The sequence below is a fragment of the Plectrocnemia conspersa genome, unplaced genomic scaffold (genome assembly GCF_051122295.1).
Source record: "Plectrocnemia conspersa isolate PC_06_02 unplaced genomic scaffold, ASM5112229v1 ptg000011l, whole genome shotgun sequence".
In the NCBI taxonomy this organism is placed as follows: Eukaryota; Metazoa; Arthropoda; class Insecta; order Trichoptera; family Polycentropodidae; genus Plectrocnemia; species Plectrocnemia conspersa.
Window position 1 is genome coordinate 494,908 of NW_028277175.1, and position 25,169 is coordinate 520,076.

General features: G+C 32.5%; 2 protein-coding genes across 5 annotated transcripts in view; both read left to right on the top strand.

The window, feature by feature from the left end:
• Positions 1-25,169, top strand: part of LOC148229055 (uncharacterized) — a 61,821-nt gene that overhangs the window by 20,382 nt on the left and 16,270 nt on the right. For all 4 annotated transcript variants that reach the window (XM_088197122.1, XM_088197120.1, XM_088197123.1 and 1 more), the window contains 5 exons: positions 1,173-1,324; positions 17,645-17,853; positions 22,105-22,267; positions 22,398-22,583; positions 22,656-22,887. In XM_088197122.1, coding sequence (XP_088053248.1) covers positions 1,173-1,324; positions 17,645-17,853; positions 22,105-22,267; positions 22,398-22,583; positions 22,656-22,887 — 942 coding nt within the window. The remainder of the gene's footprint in view (positions 1-1,172; positions 1,325-17,644; positions 17,854-22,104; positions 22,268-22,397; positions 22,584-22,655; positions 22,888-25,169) is intronic.
• On the top strand, positions 3,125-4,154 carry LOC148229056 (uncharacterized). The gene has a single exon (XM_088197125.1). It carries the CDS (start codon positions 3,151-3,153, stop codon positions 4,018-4,020), a length of 870 nt encoding a protein of 289 aa, XP_088053251.1. The 5' UTR covers positions 3,125-3,150; the 3' UTR covers positions 4,021-4,154.

Consider the following 25,169-nt stretch of genomic DNA (forward strand, 5'->3'; position numbering starts at 1 on the left):
AATATTCATTTGAAAGCTTAAAAAATAAGGCATAAAATGTGTTAAAAAAGTAATATTTTATTATTTAAAATAAGCTAAATTAATTATTATTTACTGTTTAAAATATACCTCGATTTACGAACCGCTCTACATACGAACTCTTTTCATACCTCTACATACGAACCTAGATTCTAGACGCGAACCGCAATTCATTGCACTATATATTTTAAATATAATATAAAAATATTTTTTGCAAGTGCAACAAAAATTGATACCACTGAATCTCAATTGTTAAAAATAAAATTAAATATTTGAAAAATAAATCTCGGAATGTTGATTCGATTAGCACGTGCAAAACAGTGTGTTATTCTATCGGTAAAGTGTTTTGGTAAAATTTCCGGTCTATGTGAGGCCAAAGCGTGACGTCAGAATTCTGGCTGACGTCATAGGGAAGACCTTAACGGCAAATACGAAACCTCTTCGTTTACATAATTTCAATAGCGCATGGTCTTTCATTTTTTTTATAAAAAATATTAACTATATACCGTTAAAAATACAATTAATCAATATATAATATATATTTCTTTTTGTAATTATTTATTTATTCATATAACGGTTGACCACCCCTGCCGCTGGTTCATAGCCAAAAGGTTCCGCACGAAAGAGCTTTAATTCCTGCGATGCCCATTAGCTTTCACTTACTATTCACTTTTGCACGAACAAAATTATTCAGTGACGCTTAACCCTTTCGCTCGCTTTATGGCATATTTTTATCATAATTAACCAATTAAGCGCCGCATCGTTGAGATATTTTTTGTTGTGCTTGCTCACACGTTTTATGGAAGCGGATTAATTTGCAATCAAGTTTATAATAATTAAGGTTATCAAGAGATATTTAAATTTTTTTTGTGTAAGCCAACACCTGACACCGAGTTTGTGACAATTTGCTTAAGTACTGATAGATACAGACCACTATCTTAGCGATCAATAACATCGTCAACGAAAGAAGTTAGCGTGTTACTGGTAGATAGGGACAGGGCTTTCCTTTATCTATTAGTACTGCGCTACCTTCTTTCGGTAATGCGATCTATAAAAATGGCCTTATATTTGTTTGGTTCTTATTTTACATCCCCCAATTTCTTACTTTACACTTAAAATTAACAGCTTAACGATAATTTTATTCTGTTTTTTAGGTGTGCGTGAACGGCGTTGGAATTTATCAAAGGACTCCAGTGCGAAGAGACAGCAACGAACCATTTTTCGATCATGTGATGTCCTTTCCCATGTCGGACGTCTCTGGGAAAAGGCTCCAAGTGTCCGTCTGGCACAGGGATAGGCAGAAAAGGTAAGAATTTCATACATATCTCAATGACAGGAGTGAGCAAACTTTTGTGTGTAGAAATTATGAGCCGTATAATATATATATAATTTCAATTAAAATGATCGAATGAGACGCAATCTTACATTTAATCTAAATGGATCAGGCTCTCTGGTGACGAAACCTCTGGGGGGGCTATTGAAAGCCCGGATGTTATTACATAGGTTTTGCGTAGACATGGTGCATGGTCTCCCGGCATCACTATCTATGTTAAAGACGAAAGATGGACTAGAGGGGGAACAGGCTCAATGCTTTGAGAGACGTAGGCGCAGTAGTGCAGTGGCGCAATTCCTCTGGGGGTATAGTTTACGTTGCATAGTTCTATTTGTAACCCCAGCTGCGAGCTCTTTATTAAATTATACTCTTTGCGAGTGCTTTAAAAACGCCGGCCGGTCAAGGGCGAAGCCCAAGCGATAGGCTCATCTGCCATTTCTTGTGAGTGTTTTGTAGACGGAGATCAACATGTCTTTGAATGTCGGCTATCACAGTTGAAATGCTAAGTAAAAATAATATTGCTTATTATTTTTTATTTAAATTTTTTTTTATATACATATACGTATCAATGAGCTTATAAATATTGCATATTTTTTGTGTAAATCTAATATAATCTTAATGATTTACACATCTCTCAAGCATTTTCTGTGAAGTTTGGCAACAAATTATTTAAAATATATTGCATTTAAAACCAGAATTATATTGGTCAGAATTCGGTATAGATGCGGCTCATTCGATTTTTACTAATTGTAAATCGTGAAATTGTTAAAAAAAGCTTTAATTTGGACGCTATATAACCAAGCGTTTCCACTGCGATGGCGACGGCACGATTTTATTTCTTTTGGCGTGGTTTCTAAACGTTGTTAATTATTATTCAGTTAAATTTTATTCGTATTGGTTATGATGCTATTTTAACGGTTCGGTGATTATTGCGTAAACAATAATTGCGCATAGCTAAAATTTAAACTACGAAAATAGTACTTTACATTTGTATGATATACTTACATTTCCTAAATTACATAAATATTGACTTATATGACTTAAATTTATTTGACAATCAGATAATCATCTATTTTCAGAATTTTTGCTGTGTGTAATTTCCGAATTTTTGCGCAATAATCTACAAATTATTTTTTTGCTCGCACTAAAATGTTGTTTTCCTACTCCTACGGTTTAAAATATCTTCTTAATCAACATTTTCCCCACTCCTATTTTACTATTATCATAGATTAAATACCAACTGTCTTAAAAAATTATAAGGGGAGGGGGAGTTAAGGGGGTAATATGGAACGATGCCGACTTATGATTAATGGAGTTGTTTTAATTGAATTTCTGTGACATGTCCATGTCAAGCGGTTGCGTGACTTTTATCGCTCAGTTTTTTTAAAGACGTATATTTTCTGTGGGGGTATGGTCGCGATTCGGCGCGTCTTGGGTCGTAACGCCACTAATTGCGGCCAGGTCGGTTTGCGTGCCTAAAAAATTATTTTTATTGTGTCCGAATAAACGTAACGTGAATTTATGACTTCTGTGTATTTTTAATAAAGTTCTCGATTCTTAATCAGGGCGCAGGAGCGTATTGCTATTTTTTTAATCGTTTTTAAAGTGAGAAAACGATAATTTGACACGCAATAATTTTTTAAGTTAGTACTATTATACTAGTAGGTTCTGATTGTGAAACTGTTGTAATGTAATGTATTATAAACATTTATGACAAATTTTATTGTAATATGCTTTCAAATAGTAGTAGAAAGGATATACATATTCTATTGCAATTAAGCGCGATTAGACGTGTCATAATGGCACTCCGCAAGCTCGAACAAGCGAAGACTGAATTTGTGATCGTTCAAGCATCATTGGAAGGATCCAATATGCTGACGAAGGAGCGACGTTCTGCAGCACTCAACGCTGTCAATAAAATTATGGAGTTGTTTGGCTCCGTGGTCGAGTCGGCAAACGATCCACCAACTTGGGTAAAGGAGGTATTAAGCGACCTCGATATAATTAAGAAACAGACAATAAAGGAAAGGAAGTCGACGAAGATATTATCATCATGTGAACCGCCGCCAGGGAGTCTGGATGAAACGCCCCCTGAATTACCAGAAATGACGTTGGTTGTGTCACGAAAACGGAAGACACAGCGCAGGGTTACATCGATGCCAACATCAAGATCGAAACCAGCAACAACATCGAGGCCAGCGCCAGCATTGAAGCCTTTACCAACATCGAAGCCAGCATCATCATCAGAACCACCATCAGTGTTGAGGCCAGCTCCATCATTCAGAGTATCAGCTGGATCAGCTGAGACACTAACTACGGATTCTAATTTGACTCCTCCACCAGCTCATCGCACGCGTTCAAGAATTATTATTCGTGGGTCAGGGGTATCAAACCCACGAATCAAGACAATGCAAAAGAAAAAACACATTCATCTGTTCTATCTGCACCCTGATACAACGTCGTCCGATATAGAAGAATATATCAAAGAATCTGTTCCGGCGTGTACAGATGTTTTAGTCGAAAAAATAAAAACAAAAGGGGAATATGCCTCGTTTCGATTATCTGTGCCAGAAGAATATTTTAAATCATTAATGCTATCAGAAATATGGCCTACTGGTGTAGCATTTAATGAATGGAAATTTCGACGAACCATTGCGCCCTCAGCATAATGGAGTGCGGAAACAAGACACCTTATTATGCTACTACCAAAATGTAAGGGGTCTCAACACAAAAACTGTAGAGTGTTTTTCTGCCGTCGCTGCCCAGGATCATGATCTGATCGCCCTATCAGAAACTTGGTTAAGTGATTCAGTGAGTGATGCTGAGATTTTTGATGATCGATATCTGATGTTCAGAAGAGACCGAGGCACCAGAGGAGGAGGCGTTCTGTTGGCGGTTCGCAGCGACCGTGTCCGCTCAGCATGCCGATTAGAACGTTTACACACCATCGGAGAGCACATTTGGGTCGAGATTGACTTTTTAAACGGAGAACAACTGTATGTGTGTGTTGTATATTTTCCGCCAATGCAGGCACGTGAAGTAAGTGATGTCTTTTTTCACACTTTAATGTCTAACAGTGATTTTTTAATTGGCAAAAATATAATCATTTTAGGTGATTTCAATATTCCGTCCGCCCCATATTTGCGTGCGGAGATTGATTTCACCATTTCATTATTTAATTTATCTGATATTAATTGTGTCAATAATATTTATAATAAAAAACTTGATGTAATTTTAACGAACATATATGCTAATTGCGATGACGTCACGAGAAGTAATTATGTCCTCGTTAAAGAGGATAATTATCATCCGGCACTCGTAGTTGGCATTAGGTTCAAACAGACAAATTCACGTCCATTTATAAATGAAAAAGTATGTAAGAATATACTGTATGGATGGAAGTTTAGGGAAGTGGATTTTGACCACCTCAATGGTTTGCTGTCTCGTACGGATTGGACACAATTGTATCAAACAATTGATGTTAGTTCTGCTCTTGATGTTTTTTATAAATTAATTTATGGTATTTTTGATGAATGTTTTTCCAGAAGATATCCAACGACTAGTAGAATTTATCCAATATGGTTCTCGAATGAGGTAATTACAATTCTTAGAAAGAAACATGTCATACATAAAATCTGGAAACGAACACGAAATTCTCTCATCTATGAAGAATTTCGTACTCTGCGATCGCGTGCAAAATTGATGATTTGCGATTGCCATCGAAACTATATTGGAGACTGTGAAAAGTCGATAATTTTAGATCCGAAAAAATTTTGGAAATTCGTTAACTCAAAACGCGATGGCCAATCCTTACTGTCATCGATGAGTTGGAACAACATCAATTTTGAAGGTTCTGAAGAGATTGCAGATGGATTTGCTAGGTATTTTCAAACCGTATACCATAATGATGGGTCACATTTAGAGTTTAATTCTAATTACGATGAGACTCTTCGTTCATGGTCATCTTTGTTATCAATCAAAACCTTTAGTTTGGTTGATATGGAATATGGATTTAGCAGACTAAAGTCCATTTTTACCTCGGGACCAGATTTTATTCCAGACTACATTCTGAAAGGATGCAAGTCTGGTATTTTACAGCCTCTAAAATTTATATTTAATTTAATTTTGAGATCCTCTTGTTTTCCAGAATTGTGGAAATGTTCAAAAGTCACTCCGATTCATAAAAAGGGTCCCAAATCTCAGATTGACAATTACAGGCCAATAGCTTTGATCTCATCACCTGCAAAATTATTTGAAATTGTTTTGCATAAATACATTTTTAATCATTGCAGGTCTATGCTTCTCGACCAACAACATGGCTTCCGTAAATCTCGATCCACTGTCACTAATCTAATGGTTTTGTCTAACTATGTTTCAAAATCATTGGACTCTGGTGTACAAGTGGACGTCATATACACAGACTTTGAAAAAGCATTTGATAAAGTTAACCATGCTTTACTTGTAAAAAAGTTATCTAATTTTGGGTTTTCTGAAGATCTCATAAATCTATTCTCAAATTACTTGACCAATAGATATCAATTCGTCAAGTATAATAACTCTTTTTCAGAACGATATAAGACCCCTACTGGAGTACCTCAAGGATCCAATTTGGGTCCATTGTTGTTTTTATTGTTCATTAATGACATAGAAACAGCAATAGAGCATTCAGATTTTTTATTATATGCAGATGACTTGAAAATTTACAAGAAAATGCATTCGATTTCTGATTCCCTCGACCTACAGGAGGATCTCAACTCTATATGGAAATGGGCTTGCTATAACCAATTGCCTTTCAGTGTAAAGAAATGTCACACAATTTCATTTTCAAGGTCGTTAACGCCGGCAAAATATTCATACCATCTAGGTGGATATTTTCTGGAAAGGTTTTCTTCGACTAAGGATTTAGGAGTGACTTTCGAAGAACGTTGGAAATTTAGCCAGCACATTGCAGAGACTCATAGCAAATCCTTAAAAATGCTCGGTTTTATCTTGAGAAATGCGCGTTACTTTAGGAATACTTTAGTATTGCGCACTCTTTATGATACTCTAGTCCGCAGCATACTAGAAACTAGCTCCATCATTTGGATCCCAGGCGTAATGAGTCAATGTAATGAATTGAAGCTGGAAAAAGTACAACGTAAATTTCTTCGATATTTATACTTGAAGGAATACGGGTATTATCCGTTCTTGTTTCCTAGTGCTTTTATTTTGGGAGCCCTGGGATACGTTTCTTTGTCGACTCGCAGAAGTGTTTATGTAATTAAACACTTCTGGAAATTGCTCAAGGGCATCGTAGACAATCCTTCAGTGCTCGAGCAGCTTCAAATGTGGGCTCCTGAAGGTGGATATAGTTCTCGGTCGCGTCCACTATTCTTGCCTGTTAAGTGTAGAACTGGAGCACTTGCCAACTCTTCTCTGGCCAAGGCCATTTATCTGCTCAATTCTGTCCATAGTAATATTGACATTTTCTCTTGTACTTATGGAGTTTTGGTTCAATTCGTATGGGACAATGCACACCTGTTGAGGTGATTTGTGTCTGTTGTTTTGTCTTGTTTATATTTATATGTATTATTATGTATTAGTACTTTTGACTATCGTGACGCATTAGGTTTGCCTGTCAGGTCACGATGGTTATAATTTTAATAAATAAATAAATAAATAAATCTAGTACAAGAAATCATTTTAATTAAAATGATTTTTAATTTTGATTTCTTTTTATATATATTAAAATAGAATTGCACTATACTGTTGATACAAACATCTTTCGTTCAAATTCGTTATTCAGAACACTATATATTATTTTCTTATATAATTATATACATTTATTAATTAATATATATATATATATATATATATATATATATATATATATATATATATATATATATATATATATATATATATATATATATATATATATATATATATATATATATATATATATATATATATATATATATATATATATATATATATATATATATATATATATATATATATATATATATATATATATATATATATATATATATTATAGTCCTAAAATTAACGTATTTTTATTGTATATTATATAAACGTATTTCTCTTTAACGCAAAAACGTCTGTCACGGACCCACCCTTTCCTATGCAGCGGTATAAAAAATGTAATTGTTATAAAACATTTAAGAATATTCGTAAAAATTTAATTTTTAACAAAAATAGGCTATAAAAATTCTCTCGAGAAATTTGCTGGTTTTTCAGTTGACAATTCTCAAATTATAAATTGATGCGTTAACTCTGGCATGACCAGGAAGAGGTTAATGGCGGTGTCAGCAATCCGTCAATGCTCGGTAACGTTCGGCTGAGAGCTTTAGAGTGTTCTAGAGAGTCGTGACCTCGTCTCTTAAAGACAACATATCAATAATTTAAATTATTTAATGAAATGTACTCAAATTATCACTAATTTTTTTACCTTGTACTTTCATTTTCTTCCGCTTAAATTGAAAAAGGTTTTTTAATTTTTTCCTTAAATTATAATCATAAACGTTTTATTTTATATTCCTATTTTGTTATCAAATTGTAAACATGAAAATGTTCAACAACCCGTCAATGCTTTTTGACTTTCGGCTGCAAGCTTTAGAGTGCTCTAAAAAGTCTAAGAGCGATCGCGTCCTTTATTCTTGCCCGTTGCGGGCTGGACGTTAGTGCTTGAGAACGCTTCTTTTGCACGAGCCATCCAGATTCTCAACGAGCTTGCCAAGCACAAGGATGTTTTCGGTGATCGCTATGAGGAGCTGGAAAAATTTATGTGCGACGGTGCTCATCTATATATTTTTTTAAATTATTTATTAAAATATTTAATTATTTAAGTTTATATTATAATGGCCATCATGGCGCATTAAGAAAACCTGTTTATTTAAATAGTTATATTAGACTGATATAACAATTAATTTTGTTAAGAATTGATCTCATCTTAAATATGTATGATACTGGCACTTGGCTTAAAGCGAACAAAGACTGTATACAAGTTAAATTAATTCAAACGGAAAACTCATGAAAACCGGGTTAACGTCCTCGAATAAATAATGAATAGCTTTATCGATAAAGGAGAAACTATTTACCCAGCCACAATAAATAATTCGGATTCAATCTCTTCGCGGGTGATTCGACTCGAATTATTCATCGGACGGTCAAAGAGTATTATCTTCCGTTAAACCTACCTCAAAAGAGACACCGCAAATTGAATGCCGGTTGAGAATTATTTGGCTTTTATTAAATTATTATTATCCATAGCAAAATAGAATATTGGGGATGGGGAATTCGTCATAGTTGGTAATTCTTACCCCAAAGATGCCAATCTTCACGGACATATACCACGTCTTATGAAATGAGCATTGTTTGCCTATTTTCTTTAATTAGTGCCCTTTGAGTGACTACAAATAGGTCTTTATCCAAATAATCATCTAACCGCCATATGCGCAATATGGACTCCGTTAATTATGAACAAATAGAGATGCTAGATTAAAATATGCTGACATTCTATGAAAGCGTTTTGTCAAGAAACGGTTCCGATATGATCGTATCAGAAAATGTTATAATAATTACTCATCACTTTTATTTTATACTTAACTATACGAAAAAAGTATAATACTATTATATATTATTATATAATAAGTAACATAAAGAATATCTTAGCTGACGATACTTTTCTGTATCGTAAATATTAGATAATCACGAATTTAATATCGTTTTTAATAAATCAAAAAAACACTTAAATAAAGGGTTTGTTTTTTAGAGGTATAGAATTTTAAAGAATAATGGCTATGGTATTAGATTTATTGAAAAGATAATTTTATGCTGGTGCCGTATATCGGCAATAACGCGGTGAATGTTGGCCTCCATGTCGTCCATCGAGCGTAGACTAGCGACTTTACATATCCCCACAGAAAATAATCCAAAGGTTTTAAATCAGATGATTTTGAGACCAATTCACTGGTCCATTATGCGAAATTATGCGTTCAACGAAAGTTTTTTTTAATAAATTTATTGTAGCGCGCGCTGTGTGACATGTTGCGCCATCTTGTTGAAGCCAAAGCTCTTCCACATAAATGCCATTCAACGGACCCATCTGACCCTCCCCTAAAATACATCCCTGTTGTCTATAGCTATCATCATCCAGATCCTTAATAAGCTTGCATTGCACTCATACATATATTATATTATTTTTAGCTATCATTCTCCATTAAGATAAACTGCTTGATTACAACGCTCTTATTATAAATAAATAAATGAAAGCAAACATTACGTCTTTTAAAGGAAAAATGTTGAGATACATATGTATGTACGAGTGCTATAGCTAGGATGTACTAGCATCCGTAGAAATAATTAGAACAACTTTTACTCTTGGGATTACGTGAGAGTTGTTTATTCCCTAGTAGAACGAAGCGGATATATTTACAGTTTTCTTTGAAATATATTACCTCACAAGATACAGGAAGGTTGAAAAATATATTTTATATTTATTTATAAATAAATATAGCAAAACAATCCGTACTTTTATCTCTTCTTCGCTCTTATATGTATATTCATTTATTACCCCAAAGCAACCTGTACAAAAATAATTTTTATTTTAAGATCATTGGCTAGCTGCGAATACCTGAATGAAAACAAATCAATACTATCATATACATGCTTATAAAAGCAAATAGTAGTGCTTATTCGAGAGTCTCCAATACATAAGCTCAGATTATGTATTGTGTATGTTCCCTATCAGCAGCTAAAATACGTACTTTTCCATGTTTACTTGTCGACGCGACCCAAAGGAATCATATCCCAATATTTAATAGATAATAAAAATATATTGTAATTATATTCTCTCATGTACAGGTATCTAAGATACATTTTATGAACCATTTTTATTAAAAGTGCTTTGGTTGATTTATTTGGTAACCAAAATAGAGACGCATGTTCAATGGTATTGACACTTTGTCTAAGAATCCATCTAAGACGTTTTCAGAGACTTTGGAGTTCAAGGAATCCGAACTTTCAGAGCTCTCCGATGTGGCGAAGATCGCAAAAGCCGCCGCTTCCCTCTTCGCATCCACTGATTCAGCTCGACGTCCGGAATTTATAGCAAACCCACGCTTAAAGTCTATGAATGCACATACGCAAAACATTTTTCAATTTGTCTTGGCAAAATAAACCCCTTGAACAGGAACCGACAACTTTGTGACTAGTCTATATTTTTTAATGCACAAATTGTCACAATGTTTATAAATAGGAATGATTTTTGTGCATTAAACATATCAATAAATGATGACGTTTTAGAGAAGCATTGTGATTGATTAATCTACCTTTCTAAATTCAATTTAAAGCTTAATTAGAATACATTTGGATTAATCCATTATTCAAGAAAATAGAAAACGTGCATTATAAAAACGGAAAATAATTTTTAATTCGAATTAACTGCGCTGGAAATCGAACTTATGAATTATTGAAATCCACTATGCCATTGCCGACCTGGTTGAGAAATAAATTAATTATAAAATGATTTTTATGCACATCGCGTGCCGCAACCTTTGAGGGTTAACCGTTAAGTGTTAATTAATAAAAATAATTAAAACATAATCATTTTTTACAGATTATGTATTTACTACAAATTTCCATATCATATTTATTTTATTATTCAATAGTATATAAAAAGCTCAAACCATAGTTATTAAATTAATTTATTGTACCATAAAAAAACTTGTTTTTTACTTATGACCCAAGTTCTAATCTTATATGAATCTTTGTGTTTTTTAATTTTTATCGTGTTTGGAAGATCAGTGATTATACATACTTTTTATTCACTTCGATTAAATTAGGTTTTCCTAGATTTTCATAATCTCGCAGATGATTTCTTGGGATGTAGTGGATCATGAAAATTATTTATAATAGGATACTTGCATGAAGTGGGTAAGCATATTAGACTTTATAGTCACGAAGTTCATTAAGGTCTTCTTAAGACCCGAGGGATAGCTGATGATGAGGCTTAGGAACGTGTAAAATAATTACCGCTAGAATCTAAACGCCCTTTCTAATTGGTCACATTCACTAAGCCCCGGGGGTCCACTAGAGCTCGGCACCAGCGAGGAGCACTAGTCCGTGAATAATTAAGAACGCGGACTGTGTCGTTCCGTGACCCAACATGGGCAGTTCGCGTGATGACAAAAAGCGTCAAATAGAAGCTCAGCGGGAAACATCAACCCTGGGACCAATTTTGGGACACGTGCGGTGTTGGCGAATGTGCCGAAAAACAGAGCAATAAAATAATAGTCAGGCGGTCAACCCTTTGCACTCTGATGGGACATTTGATTTGGGTTATCTAATAGAATGTTGTTCAATATTCAGTTTTATAGCTATTGATAGTATATTGTAAGTGACAAGTTGACCCAAAATAATCGTAAGCCTTGAATTGCAAATTCAATAAATTTTAACCCTTTAGTTGCCGATTTTTTTTTTTTGATCTATCTACAATCTAAATATCGATGTATTGCGTAATAAATAATGTAACAATACCACTGAATCAAATAATTTATAATGCATTAGAATACATACAATTTTTATTTAATTATTAGATCAGTTTAAGTAAGTTTTGCCATAGTAGTAAAAGTCGATACATCTGATTTTGGCAAACAAAGGGTTAATTTAAAATTTATCTAGGTAATTTATGTTAAACTTTGTTTTATAGGTGAGTTACATTACAAGGTGACACAAAATATTCGTATGCTTTGAATTACAAATTCAAGCATTAACCCTTTTATTGCCGAGTACTTTTGTATTACTAATATCTAAATATCGATGTATTACATAATAAAAAATATATTTACCCCTGAATTAAATACTTAGTAGTCCATTTAAATGTATGCAATTTTTTTTTATTTTGCCGTCAGATCTAGCAAGTTTTGGCAAAATAGCAAAAATCTATGTATCAGATTTTGGCAAATAAAGGGTTAATATTCGTTGATAGAAATATATTTGAGTAATCTTTGTTGAATTTTCTGTGTAGTGAGACTTATGTTACATTTTTGTATAGTATATTGTAATTGACAAGTTGACTCAAAACAATCGTAAGCTTTGAATTACAAATTCAAGCACTAACCCTTTGATTGCCGAGTATTTTTAGTTTATAATTTAAATGTAAATGTACTACATAATAAAAAAAATGGTATTTACTTCTTAATATATAATCTAAGAAAAATACTGCCCTGTGTACTTACACATACCGGTACCGCTCCTTAAGATAACCGACCAATCACAGTCTGTAAATTTAAAAGCATGTGATTTTATTCACTGTCTGTTGAGAATAATTAAACTGTAAACGTTACAATTGCCAATATTAGCTAGTATCTCGTAGAACAGGCGGATATAAACGTTGATGCGACTCCAGTGATTCACATATTTTTATATTTAGGCAATTTTTCGATTTGCTTAAAGGGCTAAAAAATAGCTGAAAAAATAGCTAATAAAGATATTTTCTTAAGCGGTTCAAATGTGGCCGTTTCCCGATGTTTCTTGCGGGGAATTAGCTCGGCAGTGGCGAGTCCAAACAAAAGAGGGGAGAGGTGCGTTGTGCAGAGAAGTCGATATCTGTGGCGTGGACCTGCGCAGAGGCGGATCGATGTCCCGGGCGCCGCCGCCATTCGCGCCCAGAGCGCCGCCCAACAGACACACACGGCCGCCCATGTCACGCACGCCGCGCCACGCCACGCCACGCAACACTATCGCGCGAACGCAGTATAGCCGACGAGGTACACCCACACCCCTACACCTCCGATCTTCAGTGAAACGAATCATCACTCCTTTTCCAACTGTTGACAAGTGATCGTGGTGAAGTGAAGTGAACGGAAGATCAGAGCAATAAATCACACTGATACAGTGCATTTTTGAACATTTCTTAATCTGAGAATTTTGGTAACAAATTTTAATATGTTAGCCAAATCCAGATGTAGGAGGCAACAGGAATTCCACGTACTTCTAAATCGACCTTGGGTATCAAACGCTGCTTGATTGCTTGTTTACTAATCTAGTTTTTCTGCTGAAGGCGATGGTTTAGTACTTTACAGGTATGCTCTTTGAATGACAGACGTACTTACAAGATAACTATTCTAGGTTTAAAGCAATTAGATAATAGCTCTACTTCAAACGCAGTTAATCGATAGAAATTAACATTTTTAATAACCAACACTTTTTGATAGCATATATATACATTTTTATTTATATTTCAAACCATGAACCGCCACTAGTTTTCATATAAGCTCAAACGAGCTTATATTTCCTCGGTGCCATATAAGGACAACTATAGAATCTCATTGTTTTTAATACATTTATATATTACACACGCTTAAAAAATAACGGAAAAGCAACTATTAGCTTTATATTCAATATCTAGACATATTTTTTATAGAAACAGCAAATTTTGTATATATTTTATATAAATTATTTATAATTTAACGTATAAAATAAGATTTTAAACATATTATTCTATTAGATTTGAATTTAATGTTTAGTTTACAGTGTAATTACGTATTTAAAACATAGAATAGCTTTAAAAGTAATGAAATTTCATCGTTGGCCATATATGGTACGCTAAAGAATTTGCCTGAGTTCATCTCAAATCACACATTTTTTATTTTAAATTAATTTATATGACTAAGTAGTCGATTTGAAAAAACCTTGTTATTGTTTTTCGCGTGCCTAACTGAATTTGTATGCAAATGTTTTTTTTTAAATGCATTTTAAAAAGGCGTATGTTCATGCAAAAGGTAAATGGGTCAAGGTCACACGATAGCGTTGCAGTGGTAGTAATCGATGAGCGCTTCTCGTACACTCGACGGTCATAAAAGTGAAGATAAACTCGGTTGGCGACGCCTGCAAACCGATATCGATAAACTTATCGCTCTCGGGGTTGACAACCTCTGGCGCGCGTTGTTAAGAAGAGGAAGCGACGTCGATTAATCACGCCTCAATTCGGAAATAAAAATGATATCGAGCGTGTGTGGGTCGCGTCCGGAGCACTTTAACATTTTCAACTCGGCAGGAATTTGGAGCGAGTTTAATTAAATTGAAAATTAATTCATAAATGATTTTTGATTAAGAATAAAATTTATATCAATTACTATTTAAATTATTTTTTGTCGCAAAGATAAGATAAATGTAAAATTATTTGACTTCAAATATTTTAATTGCATTTTTATTATAGACTTTAAAAAAAAGAGTATTACAATTTTAACCCATTAAACGCTTAATATTGATTTCTATGATATAATTATATATTTTAATTACAAAATGACGCAATTACAAAAAATATATTTTTTGCTTCTAAGATTCAATTGAACGAGCTATATGTCAATATCGTTAAAAATGCATTGAATTATTTGGCGTAAAACAAAAAAAATATGGTTTTAATATATATCATAATCTTTGTGGCAAAAATAATTTATAGAAATGCATTGAGAGACATAATTAGCCGTAACAAATTATATAATCGACTATTATCGTGGTCATAAAACTCGTTAAGGCGTAATACCGGCTGTTAACTACGCGCTCATAAATTCGCGCTTTACGCTCATAATCACGCGCTTTAAGCACATACTTATTTAATTAAGATATTTTGATGATGTATTTCCACCTTATAAGTGAATATAAGGCATTTCAAAAAGTCAGTATTAATCCGTTATAATCATTAGAAAAAAATAATCGGCCATCGTGATTCATACATTATTAATTTTTATACAGATGATTTTACTTTACTTTAATTTTGTATGCGGACTGTTAATAAAAAAATAGCTAATACACAGATTTTTAATTTAATTTATTTCTTCTTTATCTGATCAATAGTCCGATTCTGAAACGGCCATAATTTCATCAATATAATGACTTGAATTTTCTTCAAGTCATTATGTCGAGAATTAAGTTATGAAAAGACACATTTTTAGGTAATTTATTTACTTTAAAATGTAATTGTTTTAGGTAGTTTTAAAATAAAAAATTAGGTCTTTTGTAACAAAAATATGATTAAGTGTGTTGTTTAACTTCGAATTTAAAAAACCGTGTAATTGTGTTGATGTTCTAAAGTATATTTTTGTTTTAAATAGTAAATATTTACGACAACATTAGTCTAGATAAATATGATCCCAATATTGTAGTACAAAATAAATCATCATTATCTCTAGATTATAACCGATAAGATTCTCGTCTCTCGCATACAAAGAAAAAATATTTTTTTGGGAAGTAAAAAAATGCAAAATGTCTTCAACGTGTTGATTAATATTTTTATTGGATCCATAGATCTCTTGCATATATTTTAAAAATTAGTTCATTATGGAGCAGTTATGCAACGGTTCGAGTATTTTTTCTGGGTCAAGACCCAAATTGCCATTGCAACCCTCGCAACTTACGTTTCAGGGGTTGCATATACTAAAAACGATTTATGTCTACCGCACGATAACCATCTACACTTCAGCAGTTTCCTTGTACAAACGTGCGTAACACGACGACCCATTTTCGGCCAAAGGCTCATCGATTTTTATGGACCAGCTCTATTAGGTGCACGAAACGTAATTGTCTTCGTTTTTCACCTTTCCACACCGTGAAAATGTGATTTAGATTTATATTTCGTGGTTTGGGCACGCAACGTACATTTTTACGCGTGATATATTATATTATATGAAACAAAAAACAAGCCGCCTCCTAAATTGGTGACCCCGATGTATTTGTACAATTTTATTCATGTGAACGACGTTGTCACGGAAGAAAACGTTCAGTGGTATCGATTTAGATTCACTTTCGTTTGTAATTGATTTTAAAATAATGTTACTTTTTTAATTGAAAATATTTTATTTTTTGATTTAATTATCCTTTTTATGTATTTATAGAAATGCAACGATTTTTGTACCTTATTTACTTGTTATTTACTGAAGTACTGTGAATATATTTTTAAGCTATGTTCTAGCCTTTTAAAGAAAAACAAAATAATTAGAATTTTTATATTTATTTATTTATTAATTAAATAACAATCATTACAATCTTAAAACATAGATAAAAGTATTAAAATTAAATGAAAATAAAAATATTATCACATACAAAATTTTTATGTACTGTTTTAATCGAGTACGTGTTGCTTTGCTTAAACATTTTTAAGACTTATAATGCAACTTATAGTTCGCATTTTATTTGACATATTAAATCATTTGATTAATCTTTGTGGCAAAAAAAATATGATCAAGTTTAATCTCAGTAAAATAATAAGTACATAAAATTGCATATTTAAAAAAAAAAGTAATGAGGTAAAAAAATTTTTTTTTAGGATTGAAATATTTTTTTTATATATAATATATTGAATTCTTGCAGTCTTTTATGAACTTATTTTTTTCTAATTATTATTGAGCTTTATAAAAATTATTATGGATTAGCTAAGCATCATAGTATATTGAAAGTTTTGAAAGACTGAATTTAATAGATTTAAGAATAAAAAAATCAATGATAAATAAAATAAATTTATATGTACATCGTCTCATCTTATATGTTTGGAAATATTTTATTATCATTGTATTTTTATTAAAATTAAATTGATTTAAAATAAGTATCAACGTATTTCATATTCAATATTTGAAACGGTACTTTACCAAAGTTGTCTATCTCCGTCTTGCATTTACGTTACTTAATAACAAAAATCGATAAGTCATTGGGCGTCGTCTTGCATAATTCATTGACCACTAAGGAATATACTTCAGCGATATATTTATATCGTATTAAAATAAATATATATAAATTCATTTAACAAACCAAACAAATTGTTTTAATTTATTCATAAACGAAACGTGTCGATTTTTTTAACGACCGCCTTTCGTGCCGAATGGCTGTTATAGCCAAAAAATGGCAATCCGATTGCGTATTTTTTTCACTGTAATTAATTACAACGGCAAAGTTAATTTATAAAAAAAAAATGTTTCAAGCTAGGTTATTGAATCGAGTATGGTCGCGTTGGACGCTTTTATGCCCTGAACTGTCACACTTTTCGTAAAACTTTTCCACTAAATTACACGACAAATATTTTTCCATGTCAAAGACACAATATGATAGATAATTTAGATATCGACTTTACAATCGGACGCATCGGGTTTAGAAAGTTTTTTTAGTGGCGTAACTTTTGCAGAAAATATCAGGTTTTCGTTTGCGTCGTTCCATTGTCGATTTTATGAACTCTATATACTTTTCAATTGTTTAAATCACCGTCAGTGTATGAGTTAATATATTTTTTGTTGTTTTCAGTCGCAGTGAGTTTTTAGGATGCATATCTCTGTCGGTGAGTCATGCAGCTAGGAAGGAGATCAGCGGTTCCTGGAGCCTCCTCGCGCAGGCAAGGCCCCCGCGCGCAAGGAGGGCCTCTCCTAGCTCACAACCATTGAGCACCATAGCGATGGCGGCTGAAACGCTCTCCAAAGACGGCGACGGATGCTATAGGGACACTAACGAACCAGGTGGGTGAATAAAAAAATTACCTCCTTCCTCACTGCCTCCTCTGAAATTTATTAAGCGCTTACCTTATCGAAAGATCCAGTTCAGATTAGCCAAAATTGGTGATTTGAAAATATGACCCAGTTAGAGTAAAGTTTGACCCATTTCTAATGCTAGAGGTTTATAATTAGTATAAACAGTTTAACTAAAAGGAACGAAAGTGAAAAATACTCGACGAGTCTACTTTTTGAATTTTCGTAGAGTTGTATCAAGATTGATGCTATCGTCGTTAAGGAGGTTAGTGACGTTCATAGTCATCGATTAGCTTTCTTTGGAAGGAATTTTATTGCATAAGCACACATAAAATTCTAAGAATTGGGTATTTTATTGCCAAGTTATTGGTTTTAAAATACGTAACATGAGATCGTTAAGCAAATATAGTATTTAAGACATACAAGTAGTTTGTTTCGTAACATATTAATTAGCTAGAACTAAATAAAATAAAATTAATATTAAATCTAATAATTTTTCAACGAATATATTTCTAAATTATATTTTTTTATTTTGTGATTTATTATAAAGAAAAAAATATTATCTGAAGTAACTCGAATTTAACCATTTGAATTACTTTGAACTGCAAAGGTTCAAACATGTTACTTTGTACCAAAGAGCAAATGTTATATTACTCTTTGAAAAATCACACTACTGCCCTTGATTTACGTTTCCCACGAAATTCCCCGTCTCTGTCCTGTTTCTCCATTTATATTTTACGCTTTGAACTTGGGGAATAGACCCTCTTTTGGCATCGGTCCCTACAATCTGTTTACGCCTCGTAAGGGAACCGGGCCAGTAGGTAACCAGAAAGGCCTTTATTTATTTTTTTCGTCGCGAAATGAACGCCAGCGTCGTTACATTGACGGCTGTCAATTTTTCACGAGGCGCCACTGCTCCTTGATTGTAATTTTATGATGAGCCAAGTAGCGCGCGGCGAGATTTATACTTCAAAATTGCCTTTGTAAAGTCGCGTTGTCGCACAGTGGTCTCGACAGTGACTCTCAAATTGGAATTTAGTTTACTGCTTAGCGGTTGCTTCTAATGATCGTTTTGCGAGTTCGACTAAACTCTTTTTTATTCCAAGGCGGAAGCGAAGTGGTGGGAGTGTTGAGTGTTTCAGATATTATTTGTTTTTAACTAATCTAGGGTTCAATTCAGGTTTTTTCTGTGGTTATGATTATAATTCCAATCATCATAGATTAGATTTTAACATATTTTCTTAATCTTGCGGATGAATAATAAAAATAAAATCGAGCTAGTTTATGCTTAGCGACATCTGTTAATTGTAAGCTGTAGTAATATCTTATAATTAAACAAAATGAGCCACTGATTTATAGACTTTGATTTCAGTCTGTTGTTTCACTACTTATTTTGTAGTTGTAGATTGTATTTATTTATATTACATATATAAGATGTTGAAAGCATTACACTTAATTCACAATTACTTAATGGATGTTGATTGTGTTTACCCCGCTGTAAAACATTGGGCTAATGCTTGTCGCTACTGAAAGTATGTAATAAATAAATATATAAAAATTAACAAAAAATCACTTTACCCCACTCTAACGCATTGGACTAATGCCAGACATGTTTCTGCAAAAAATGCTATTAAATTAATAAGATGAATATCAATAGAATTTATTTCACAATAGATATGATCGGTCAAAATTGATTTTACTCCGCTCTAACGCATTGGGATAATGTCTGTCATATTGCAGCAAGAGATTGTCATAAAATAAATAAGATGTTAAATATATTTCATAACAATAATTAGACAAAAGTCACTTTGTAGTTGTTGATTGTGCTTACCCGCTGTAAAGCATTGGGCTAATGCCCGTTGAATATTATTACATTTATTTAACAATGTATAGAATTGGCCAAAAGTCATTTTACCCCGCTTTAACGCATTGGGCTAATGTCTGTCATATTGTTGCGGAAAATTTACATTAAATAAAAAATATGTTGAATATAATTATATTCATTTAACAATATACGAAATTAGCCAAAAGTCACTCAGTAGTTATTGATTGTGTTTACCCCGCTCTAACGTATTGGGATAATGGCTGTCATATTTCTATGGAACATATACATTAAATAAAAATATGTTCAAAATCATTATATTCATTAAACAATAAAATACATATGTTCGAAATCATTATATTTACTTAATTATATATAGAATTAGTCAAAAGTCACAGTAGTTGTTGATTTTATTTACCCCACTGTAACACATTGAGCTAATGCCTATTGCTGCAAGAGATTTGCAACAAATAAAAAAAATAGCATGTTGAATTTAACAATACATAGAATTTGACAAACGGCACTTAGTAATTGCTGATTATTTTTACCCCACTGTGACGCATTTGGATGACGTTACATTTATTTAACAATTCATAAAATTATCTTAAATTCTCTTAGTAGTTGTTGACTGCTGTAACCCATTGGGCTAACGCCTTTTATGCAGCCGTCGCCACTCGTTACCGAGCGCTCCCACTGCGACACGATTTTATTGCTTTTGACGTGAATTTTTTACTTCTGAGAAGTGATAATTGTTTTTGCGACCTCCTATTGACCAAAATTCGGTTTGCTTGTATTTAACCACTACTTTTATATTATAAATCCATAGTAACATCGGTAAGGATAGCTATCATATTTTATTACTTACTGCTTTCGCATATTATCCCCTGAGTTGCCTTAGTTCGATATGATTTCACTGAAATAACATATTTTAAAAAATATTAAAGATTTTTTTGAGGAATAACCTGAGATTTTCTAGTTTAGAATCAGGGACGTTTTTTCATAGGAGGGGGGGGGGGTGGGGAAGGAGGGAGGCGAAAATTGGCCAATCAGTGTTTTTTTTTAATATTTCGGTTTCAATTGAATTCTTAGTAAAATAGTTCATTAAATGAACTGCCACCTGCCCTCCCCCCAATGCCGTTAGCAGGCTATGATGATCTTAATAAAATATAGATAAATAAATAAAATAAAATTACTCTGTTGTAACGCATTGGGCTAATGCAATGTCATGTTTTAAAAAATATTTAAAATGATAAGAAACTAAACTTTTTTTAAGAAATTATATTCCCGATGGAATTAATTTTTTATAGATGTGTGCTAATATATCTTTGAAATGAAGGAACTGGAACGTTCCTTCTAAATGTTTAGGTTCGGAGCGAAAACAGACTATTTGTTATTGTCAAACAAACATCTATTTAATTGTGCTATATGCATATTTTAATTTAAAATTAAATAGAATTCTTAATGATGCAATTAAAAATGTCTAATTATGCAATGCATTCCTTTGTATTTAGCACCGACCGTTCGACTTTGTTTAGGTCCTTTGTGCAAGGGCTTATAAGGTATTTACAATAGAACGCGATTGTTTGTACAATGCATTTAAAAATTGTCTCAATTAACAATTATTTTTATTTTTTTTATTATTCAACTACTAATAAATGTCTATGCTAACCCATTATTATTTTTATTCGATAAAAATATTTAAAGCTATATATCTATATATTGTCTATAATGCGGTACAATGGGGTAAACACGATCAACAACTACTAAGAAAGTAGTGAGACACCAGACTGAAGTCAAAGTCTGTAAATCATAGATATTTTATTTAAAATAAATTATTATGACAGCTTATAATCAATATATGTCGCTACGCGTGACCCAGTAATTATGCTATTTATTCAAGAGATTAGGAAAATCTAAGAAAATATAATATGTAATGATCGAATGTAATTTAATTTGTATATTGATCCCTTATACTTAGGTCCATATTCAGTTACCAATTAACGGTCAAATATTTGATAGTAGTTATAAGTTTAAAAAATAAATGCTCACTTATATTTAAGTTTTACGTTTTCGAACGTCGTTCGATGCGCATGTTTTCATCTAGATTCTACTAGATGGATCACTGTGCGTCGTCGCCGCTTTGCGGCCCGGATTAATAATTTACGGCCCTGGCGGACAGGCAGGGTGGCCTGTTTTCATTTTCCGGCGACAATGGCCGACAATTGAATGCGTCCCCGCGGCGCGCTGGAAGTGTTCCAACAAACCTTCGCACTTTTTCACACACAATTCCGTTTCAATTTTCACGACCCTAAAGTTGAGCCGGGTGAAACTTTCACCGCTCTGGGAGTATTCGACTTTCCTTGCTGGCACATTTTTCAAAATTGTTTGACCATAACTGATAGTTTTCTTTGGATTTTCAGGCACTGGAAAGCTGACAGCGCAGCAGCGCGAAGCGGACGAGCATCTATTCTTGAGGTACTTGGAATTGGACCCCATCGAAGGACCTGATGCAGCACCTGCCGCTGTGCAAAGAAAAGCGTCTGGAAATAGAGCTGGGAGAACTCCTTTCACCACCAGTAGAAGGTATCTTAAGCTTTCATTACTTTATCAGATTTACAGCTTTCTCGAGATAAATACTGTCGGCAGTATTTAGCAGACCATCAACACGGTTTACGTCCGCATATAATTTTTTTTAAATAATGAATATTTTTAGGCTTGTAAGGACTGCAGATCAAGGCTTTGGATTTTCAGTCGTATGGACAAGACCTCCAAGAGTAGAACGCGTGGAAGCTGGAAAAGCAGCAGAAAGAGCTGGTCTTTTACCTGGAGACTATTTGGTGTTCGTAGACCGGCACAACGTAGTAACTATGCCGGAAGCTCAAGTGCTTAACTTAATCAAGTGAGTGTTTTTAAGCCTACGTTGAATGCCATATAAAATCAATTTGTTCTTAATATATCTTAATAATTTCAGAACCAGCGGTAATCAGCTGCAACTAGAAACGTTCAGGCGAATTCCTCATCAAGTCGGACACCCTTTAAATATGGCCAGAGGATCCATAGCTTCTCACGTGACCATCTCGGAGGCTCCTTGCTCTCCAAGAGCAGCTTTTTCTGGGAGAGCTCCCTCAGCTAGGTCTTTGGCAGAGCCGACACCAGCCAGAAGAAGACCGCAAGCTCTGCCGCACCTGGCTTTCACCAGGGAGGTGGGTGAAGGTCTCATTGTGTAAATTAATAGGAAAAGGATGTTATCGAGTGAATGGTGCTATGATCCTGAAAAGGATAGGATGAATTTTTAGCAAATGGATTGAGATATTGTACATAAAAAACTATTACTTTAAGATTTGTATTATGTATCCTGTCGTGGAGATCTCCATAGACACGTTTTGGGGTAAATAACGCTTATTGATCATTTCATGTTATTTTTATGTTTTATGTAGATTTTTTTGTAAGATTATGTTATTTAAAATTAATCCAAAATTAGCGAAAATTGAAGAGTCTAGTCTAAGATTTAGGACAATTTTTGGCCAGTTGAGAAAAGTTACATTATTTTAGTATTTTTTTCTATTTATTATTTATTTTAAAAATATAACTTAAACGCGTTGAATAGTTTTAACCGTGTAGCTAATGATTATACTGTTAGTAGATTATTTTTTATGGACTCTGAATAGAGTCTGGTTTTTCCTATTTTTTTTTAATAATTATTACGATTTGTGTTTTCACGTATAGCTAAGTGTTATTTTGTTAATTAGTTTTTATTTATTTATTTTTGTTCTGTTATTCGTTCACCATTTATGTTACATTGTGTTTTTTTGTAAATAAATTTTTCATAACATATTTTTTTATTATTTTTTTTCATCAATTTTTATTTTATATGCATTTATTATTATTATTATTATTATGCAAACCACTTAAGTTTAAAATTTATCACTAATCAGCAATAATGGGTAAATTTGAAATATGAAAAAAATTAGTACATATTTTAAATAATGGTATAATGTTATATTTAATTATAATATAATGATGACGTTGATTCTCATATATTGAAGTGTAAATTTTCTAACTCTACTTTTAGGTGAAAATCACTTAAAAATGTCATCTTGTATCTATAATCGAAATACACTTGTTCCAAAATCTCTATATATACACCAAAATTTAATATTAAGAAAATTGATATATTGCTCTATTTACCTATTTTCAATTTAATCTGTTTCTTCTGTAAAGTTGTCAAATATGGAGCTAGCAATTTTACATTTAGCGCATCAATAATTTGTATTGTATCATACCTTTTATTTTATAATAATTTTCGATTTTTTATAAAGTAATTTTTAAAACATTTTACTGCTAAAATATTTTTTTTTATTTACTAACTTATTTGTATTTTTGCAACACTATAATCATGTTAATAATTGAGTTCTCTAAAGTGTAAAGTTTATCAAAAATCTTAAGAAATCAAGGAAAATAAAAAAAACTGGACAGACTATATAAAGCTATATTAAGTTATCTATTGTTCTAAAGTGTACGAAACACAATGCCCGACATTCATTCTCATACGTTTCTTAATTTAGAATATTTTATACATCAATTTTTAATAACATATTATTATTTTATTTTTTGTTAATTATTATGCGAATCATTTCACTTTTATATAACAATTATAATTTAATAAATTATGTATGTATTTTTTATGACACTATAAATATGTTTATAAATGAGTTCTTTAAAGTTTCTATTATATTAGAAATCTTAAAAAAATTAGATAAAATCGAGGAAAAAATAGGACAGATTTTATTAAATATTGGTACATCCAGTTATCTATTTATAATGCTCTAAAATATACGAATCTGTTTCATATCATAACCTGTATCTAACAAGATAAATAGTATATGCGTTGAACGAACAGGGGGACGGTTGGACCCCAAAGTCTTATTCAAATATAGGTTTTCCTATATTTTCCTAATCTCACTTATTAATATCGCATGAAGGACTTTGTCAACGCTTTTGAGAAACATAAAAATGCGGATAAAAACCATGTTACTGGTCCACTAAAGCCTGTTGATGGATTATTAAAATAAGTGGCGCATAGTTACATCTATCGGATGTTAGTTGAAATATTAGTTTATAATTATTAAAATCTTACAACTTATGAGTGTTGTTTGTGTCTATCTCATTGTAGCTCATAAAGCTAGTGCATGTTACGACACAGTGAAAGATTTATAATGAAATAAAATATTTTTTATTGATTTCGGATTACTCTTGTGCAGTAATATTCAAATAAGATCTCAGTTATAAAAATCTCACTACTATGTTTACTCCATTGTAACGCATGGTTCTAACGCCTGTTATGCTACAGCGAAGATTTTCATAAAAATAAAATATTTTTTTAAATTGTTATGCAGATAATCAAACAAAATCTTACTTATGAAAATCTCACAACTATTTAGTAGTACCCCATTGTAACGTATTGGGCCAAAGCGTGTCATGTTAC